Source organism: Eschscholzia californica, unplaced genomic scaffold (assembly GCF_041429995.1).
Source record: "Eschscholzia californica isolate CP2 unplaced genomic scaffold, dmEscCali1.0.p SCAF_5, whole genome shotgun sequence".
Lineage (NCBI taxonomy): Eukaryota > Viridiplantae > Streptophyta > Magnoliopsida > Ranunculales > Papaveraceae > Eschscholzia > Eschscholzia californica.
In genome coordinates, this window is record NW_028238472.1 from 42,661,853 (window position 1) to 42,670,048 (window position 8,196).

The window sequence follows — 8,196 nt, forward strand, 5'->3', positions numbered from 1 at the left end:
AAGAATTCTTTGCATGTGATTAAGACATGATAATAGTAAACAAGAATGGGTTATTGATCACTCCTCAAAACTAAGTTATGTAAATATCAGAAATGAAATGAATAGAATTGGAATCAAGGATTAATTCTATAATTAACAACTCATACCCTGGACCTATCCAAATCAGGGTAACCCTTTTCAATGAATCAATGATGTTCCGAGAAGTTTCATTTAACTAAAAAAAATTTATTTCTTTTTATTGGAAAACATGTTTCTTCCCATCAAATAGACATAACTATTGGCAAACCAATAAGATCAATAAAACAGAAAAACGCACCTTATTCAATTTGAGTAGCCGAATTATTCCTTCTGCCTTTGTCGGTTTTTCCAAAGTGTTCTCCTAAATCTATTGAAGAAGAAATGGTCAATAAAACATAATCTACCTCTACATGTGCCTTTTCTTCTCCTCTCTCTTTTTCTCTAATGATTGGTATATAACTCACAAATTGAATTCTTGATTCAATGTAACTTCTCTCTTGAATAGTTAAATACCATTATCATCAGAGGATCCACTTTACACAATTTCCATTCTATTAATTTTGTAAAGTCAGTCTGTCTCTCGGCAAAATTATTTTGCATCACCAAATCTCCACAATGACTTGGGTCGTTTTAGTCTCCCTTGCTCTCTACGCTAATAATGCTTTAAGATTGTTAGATATGTTGTCTTTGAATACAAATAATGATGAATAAAAGAGGGATGAAGATTAGAGGCTTGAAACGTGTACTAGGTACACTTTCCTTAAAGCATTATTTGCCCCCTCTCACTCGAGATTACTTGAAGGTTACAAGGCAAATTGCTTCCCAAGATATGACAAGCCTTTGTGAAACTACACCAAGTAACTTGTGGAAATTTCACTTAAGGAGCATTAGAACATAATGAGGATGGCAAAGGTTTTTCGATATTGTTTCTACATATTGTTTCATCATATATCTAGTTTGTTTAGAGAAAGCTTTATTTATAGAAAATAAAGAGACATTTTTCAAGTAGAAAATCTTTTCACAAAAAGAGATATCTCTCCATAAAATTTATCAAAAGATATAACTATTAGACATAAATTTCAAATTCAAATATTATAAAAATTAATTTCTGATTTTATAAAATATATTACTTAATAACTTGTCCAAAATTCCAACAGACGATCGTCAACTTATAGCTCATCGTTGCAATGATCGTGCCGAGGATGTCATCCAAGTTCAAATTTCACACAAATACTCTCTCTCTCTAGACGATCTCTCTCTCTCTCTAATTTGATGTTGTTGAAATTGATTGGTAGGCGTGTTTCGAAGGGAATCCGTTCAAAACAGTACCGGGCCCTTTCAAGCTATTCTATAGATGCATGCGTTCTAAACCTGGGTATGCTCTTCCCAATCTTTATCTTTATATTTTAGGTTTCAACATTATTAGGGTTAGGGTTTAGTGTATAGTATCATGATTTTTCAATCAATTGATCCATTTTATGTTCAAAATAGTGCTTCAATATTTTACTTCCTAATTCATTATTATTACAAGTTCTTCTCTAGTTTTCTTGGGGACGTTGAAACAATATTTGATACCCCTTAATGTTTTAATACCATGTATGTTCAATTGGAAAACCAAATAAGTACTTCAAAAATAGGCTTCAGAACTATCTCCACCTAAACCCTAACTTACATCATATGCGCCGAAGAAGGAAATTGTATATAGAGAGGGTGAGTTGAGATTTTGTCTCGCACGATGGTACGACTGGACTTAGGTAACACTAGGAAGCTTCGTTTGAGATAAAATTAGCTTCTTTTGCGATGTAACAAGAATATTTCTTAGTGTTACAATAAAATCATGTGATGTTTCCATAACCAGGGCATATTAGGGTTGCAGTAAAATCAGGTTCACGTAAACCGTTCTTTGTGCTAGACAGCATTGGCTGCGCAAGAAAGGCACAGATTATGACTAGTACAAAAGAAAAGTTTTCATGGTAATATCATATCTGTGATTATATCCCATCTATATGTCCTTCTTTAAGGAGGCTTGCTATATCAATCCCAAGACAATGGCTGTCCTTTTCTCATTATATTAGATTATACCATGGTTTTTTTTCATCCTCTTTACTCGGTTATGATGGAAACATAAGAAAAGTCGAACATAATACTCAAGACGTTGATGAATGTATATTGGGTGAGCCGAATAATATCTCTCAATTTCATATTGTTCTGGTGTTGAAAATCTTGTACACGACAAACCTTAATGTAAATTATAAAGAATAAGATGCCTCAAAATACCCAATAACTTAATTGTGCTGCACTAAACTTGGGAACGTCTGTTCCACCTAGTGTTGTTAGAAAGGTCGGGCCCGGGACCGGCCCGTTCCGTACAGGCCTGGCCCGGCCCGGCCAGTTAGGATGTCGGGCCAGGTTAGCCCGGGTCTGGTGGCGGTTCCGGGCTGGGCCTATAGTTTTGGACCGGCGGGCCATAACCGACCCGGCCCGGGAAAAACCCGGATTTCAGCCCGGCCCGTCTCAACAGTCAGATTTCAAATTTTTTTTTAAACCAAGTACAAAAACGGCTAGTTGGAGTTTTTACCATTTTTAAAAAGGATTATCACCGGATTATCACCCTAAGGAATGTGAGACTCACATCAAGATTCTAATATCAATTGCGAATTGCAAGACGTACCCGTGTCGATTCTTAGCCTTGGCTCAGGGTTTCACGCCAGCCATAGGGCGGCTTAGACTTGAAGTGTCTATAGGCACCTCCGATCACTTTCAGGGGCGCCTCTAAAACTTCTGAAGTATGATTTCCTGATAAAGACAAAGGTGGAGTGTGGATATAGCACCAACAGATGTGTAGTGCGTAAAGACAAAGGTGAGTGCTCATAAAATTTTCCCTCATATGAAAACCCTAATAATAAAGGGAAGAAGACAGTTAACCTAGATTTCCTTTCAGCAATTCGCTTCTTTCATCCAGGAAAGCTAGAGAGAGAGAGAGAGAGAAAATGGTGTCTGGATCGGGGATCTGCGCGAAGAGAGTGGTGGTGGATGCTCGTCACCACATGCTTGGAAGATTAGCTTCAATCATAGCTAAAGAACTACTCAATGGACAAAAAGTAGTAGTGGTTAGATGTGAAGAGATTTGTCTGTCAGGTGGTTTGGTTAGGCAGAAAATGAAGTACCTTCGTTTTCTCAGGAAGAGGATGAACACTAAACCTTCTCACGGACCTATCCATTTCCGTGCCCCTGCTAAGATCCTTTGGAGAACAATCCGAGGGTATTATATTATTATCATCTTCTTTCCTCTTGTTTTCATTTCAAATTCTTGAATTTTGATCTGAGAATGATTTCTCTTATTGGGTATAGATAGATTGATTTAGGGTTTCATTTTTTTATGTATTTAGTATGATTCCTCACAAGACAAAGAGGGGAGCAGCAGCTCTTGCTCGATTGAAAGCTTATGAAGGTATTCCACCTCCTTATGATAAGGTCAAGAGAATGGTCATCCCTGATGCTCTCAAGTCAGTAACTTTTTCTCTCTATCTAATTGTTGTTTCTTTGGGTGATTGATTTCAGATTCTTATATTCAATTTTGTGTTTTCTGTTGGAACTAGGGTTTTGAGACTACAGCCAGGGCATAAGTACTGTCAACTAGGTCGTCTTTCAGCTGAGGTTGGATGGAACTACCATGACACAGTCAGGGTCAGTTTTTTTTCTTTCCCCTCCACCTCAAAATTACTGCCACTTTGTTTTCTTGTTCTATCATTAGTTTTATTGATTTAATCTATGTTAGGTCTGAGTAAATTTAAGATTTTATTTACTTATCAAAGATGCAAATTTTCTTAAAGCATATCTATGTTTGTTGTTCATCACTATTCTCATTTCTCTTAATCTCCATTTTGATCCTACTAGCTCCTAACTCTTTCTTGCTCATAACATCTGGGTCTTTTGGAATCCAATGATTGTATACTCCCAAAAATGGATACTATTTTATTTGTATTGTGTTGCCACTTGATCGGGTTTGTTTTAGAATTATCACATAAGAAAGAGATGGCATGAAAAACAATGAGAGAGAGAGAGAGAGATTCGAAGGTCAGAGGGGCAGGTACGAACTACCCTAACCCTCAGTCCTCTAAAACCTCCACCCAGGTTGTTAGGGCGACACGGCTGCCTTAGGGTGGGAGAGGAAGAAACGTTGTTTTGTTGTTACCACTCACGAGACGTCTAGATAATTGGATAATTAAATAAATATTTCAATTGTTATACGTTATGAAGTTAAAAGCTTATGTATTTTGAACTTAGACCCCTAATTTTCAAACTAAAGTATTACTTGCATATCAAAAGGCATTTGTGTCGACATTATTGAATTTAACGTCAACTAACAAAACTCTTTAGTTGCCTAGGGACCTTCATAAGTTACTACCAATAATGATAAGGGAGGAAGAATATTAGTGAGATGTGGAAATTATTTCTTGCTCAGTAGTATTAATGAAGAATTAAAGATATTACAGGTTATATCACCACTTTCTCTGTCTAAAAAAAGTCTATCGTCAAGTTTTTATTCACGGGTTAGTATTAATGAAAAATTAAACATTGATTTTCACACTAAAACATTAGAATCGTAGTCGTCCCCACTGTCGTCGTGGTCATCCCCACTGTCGTCGTGGTCACCCCCACTGTCGTCGTGGTCATCACAAGTGTTGTCGTCATTATTAGTATATTCATCGTTGTCGTAGATGATGTCGTCACTCAAATCTGACTCATTGTTATCGTAATAGCGATAATCGTCGACATCTTCATCCATTTCGTCGCCATCTTGTTCATCCATTTCTTTGTCTTCTTCATCTACTTGGTCGTCTTTTTTATCATAACACTTATAATTATTTAGGTCGTCTTTCTCATGGTTACTGTTAGAATTGATGGGAAGGTGCCATGAGATAGACGACCTAAATAATTATGAGTGGTATGATAAAGAAGACGACCTAGAAGAGAATGAAGAAGACGAGGACAGTAACCATGAGAAAGACGACCTAAATAATTATAAGTGGTGTGATGAAAAAGACGACCAAGTGGATGGAAAAGACGAAGACAAAGAAATGGAGGGACAAGATGACGAAGAAATGGATGACGATGCCGGTGATTATCGTTACTACGATAACAATAAGTTAAATTTAAGTGACATCATTTACGACAATGATAAATATACTGATAGTATTGGCAATAGTGGTGATGGTCAATTGGCTACAATAACTATGAAGATTCTGACGACGATGGTTGGTAATCTTAGTACCAATTATTATTTAAATATTTTACAGTGAAAATCAATGTTTAATTCTTCATCGACTCAAATGTCTTTTAATATTAGGGGCCTAAGTTGAAAATACATAAGCTTTTAACTTCTTAACGTATAACAGATGAAATATTTATTTAATCATCCAATTATCTGGACGTGTCGTGACTGGTAACAACAAAACAACGTTCCTTCCTCTCCCACCCTAAGGCTGCCATATCGCCCTAACATCCTGTTTAGAGGACTGAGGGTTAGGGTCGTTTGTACCTACCCCTCTGACCTTCGAATCTCTCTCTCATTGTTCTTCATGCCATCTCTTTCTTATGTGATAATTTAATATGTATTTTTAAGTTCTGTGTATGTTTGTAAGAATGGAACCCTGTTCGGGTTTGTTTCATAATATCTTCATATGTTATCCTTTCATGTTAATTCTTCGGTTTGATTTAGAAGAAACTTCATATGCACATCCAATGGATCATAATGAACGAATTATGAACTTTACAAGTGATTCATGCTGTTGGCTCATTTTTCACCTATCTCGATCTTCTCTCTTTAATGAACATGTGCTATATTTGCTAGTTCGTTTATTGCAGGCAGATCATATTAGCATATTATCACTGTGATGAACTTTTGGGTAAAATGTTACTGGTTCAACAGTGGGTGGTTTTCTGTTATCTAAAATCTCGTGTGGTGATTGTGCGACAGGAACTCGAGAAGAAGAGGAAAGAGAGGGCACAGGTTATGTATGAGAGGAAGAAACAACTCAACAAGTTGCGAGTCAAGGCCGAGAAGGCTGCAGAAGAGAAGCTCGGTGCACAACTGGAAGTCCTCGCTCCCGTTAAATACTAAATCATCACCAATCTTCTTTCGTTAATTAGTAAATCTTTGAATTAACGATTTTGCAAGACATTTCTTGAATTTCATCTCTGCCCCATTTCTATTAGCTTCATAGAAAATTCTGAAGAGCTGTAGTTCTTATTTCTTCCCGTTGTCTTCTGAATAGATACTGATTTTGGTATTCTTTAGTATTACACAACTATGTTTGCAACTTCTCGCTATGTTTTTTGGTTTCAGCTAATGGTTTTCATTTATGAAGAAAGGAGGAAAAATTTGGCCGATCTTTTTGTTTACCTTTGTCTCAGACCACCACTTCTCTGTGTCGTCAAGGGTTGTTGGAAAATTGTCACTGTTGATGTTTTCTATTTATTGTCATATATTTCTCCCCACTCCCTTTCTTTCTCATTCTCTTTCATTTTCTCTGCTAAATCGTTTCGTCTCTAAAACGTGGAGTCGATCTTGGCACTGCAATGGCAACAAAATCGTTCCCTATATATGAAAACTGTTAGTTCAGAATATTCGACAAAATATTTAAAATTTTTCTTTATTTCACATCCCAGAAAATAAACAGCTAAACGTTAAATATTTTGTGGCTGGATAGGCGCCCAAGCCTACGATGAGATGAATTCTGATGAACTGCAAAAGGACCCCTTAATGTGAGTCGGGAAGACATTAATCTGACTGGGCTATTTAATATTGAGACTTACATGTTAGCAGTTACTACACTAGAGTCTTGCACAAAATTCAGTTTAATTGTGATTAGATTGGCACAAAGTTGAATTTTTTGCCAAGTAGGTCGTCTTCTGTACTCTCCAAATTCTATTCGTGTAATACATAATTTGCCTAATAATGTGTCATTGTCACCATATAGTCCAGTTGGTAGTGCATCTACTCTATAATCAATAATTATTTTTACTTTGACCTATAGTAGAACAAGTCAAGTTTTCTAGCATTTTTCACTGCCTGCAGCCTATAGGTGAATAAGTCAGGTACCTAGCGGCTAGCCGTTGATTCCACCTGCTTAATATATCGATTTAAGAGAACCCAAAGCACACTGCTTAAAAAAATACAAATAATAGTGATTAAAATCATCCTAAATTGAGTGGGGAATTGGGGATCCTACAAGCATTATATTATGATGAGTTTTAAAAGGAGAAAACTTCAACTTAAAGTCTACTCCTCCAACGTCTCTTGTCCATCTCTTTCATGAACTAAAAGCTAAAAAGATTAAACTTTATCTTGTTCTACTTTCCTACTAGTCAAACTGCAAACGTATTTCTTTCTTTCCTACCGTTGGGAACGATGGAGTTAAGTGAACTGGTGAGTGGTGAAGCATGCTGATAAAAGGTCCCATGCAAAATAATTAGTATTATAAATGTTTTTGTTAAAACGATGTCCGCTAGAGAAAAAAAGCTGGGAAGATCATGGTAAAAAAAAAGGTATAGGTCGCAACCATCAGAATTGGAAATAAAAGTACTTATGTCAATTCCATTAACGTACTCTAAGTATCTAACATTAGTACGAAAATGATAAGGCCACCGGAATCCAAAGCCGATTCCAAAGAGAAATCAAAACTAATGTTTGTGATTTGAGGGTACGCTTACTGGATTTGTGTATCAAATCCCGAAAAAAATCCTTGTCGTTGATTTCGTTTTCTCTCTGAAAGGGATTTACATTTTCAGTAGTTGTGTAGCTATTGTAAAAGGTAATGCCAATGTTGGGGCAATGTTAGTAAATAGCACTTATTTCTATAAACACGACTTACGTTAATATTTTAAGAATATTCTAAGATCAAATTGGATGACTTTAAACTTGAGTAAATCTACTCAAATTCATGACGAAATATAATGTTTAAATCATTAAAATCTCAAAGTTTCCTAAAACTCTAAGGTCGAACAATTTACTAAATCTTATTGAAATTTAATTCGACATATAAATTGACTCGAATCAGACATCAGTTTGACCTATCTGAAATGACAAATATATATTGACTTAGATCTATTTCCAATTAAGTTCTAGATGAGTTTTTTTTTGTTGAACTAAGTTCTAGATGAGTTGAACTACTC

At 36.0% G+C, this 8,196-nt stretch overlaps 1 protein-coding gene across 1 annotated transcript; it reads left to right on the forward strand.

Moving 5' to 3' along the window:
* The first annotated feature begins 2,857 nt into the window (after positions 1 to 2,857).
* Positions 2,858 to 6,341, forward strand: LOC147539379 (large ribosomal subunit protein uL13w). Its single transcript, XM_086641011.1, has 4 exons — positions 2,858 to 3,280; positions 3,408 to 3,524; positions 3,618 to 3,705; positions 5,999 to 6,341. The coding sequence occupies exons 1-4, from the start codon at positions 3,009 to 3,011 to the stop codon at positions 6,140 to 6,142; spliced, it is 621 nt and encodes a 206-aa protein (XP_086497137.1). The 5' UTR covers positions 2,858 to 3,008; the 3' UTR covers positions 6,143 to 6,341.
* The last annotated feature ends 1,855 nt before the right edge of the window (positions 6,342 to 8,196 follow it).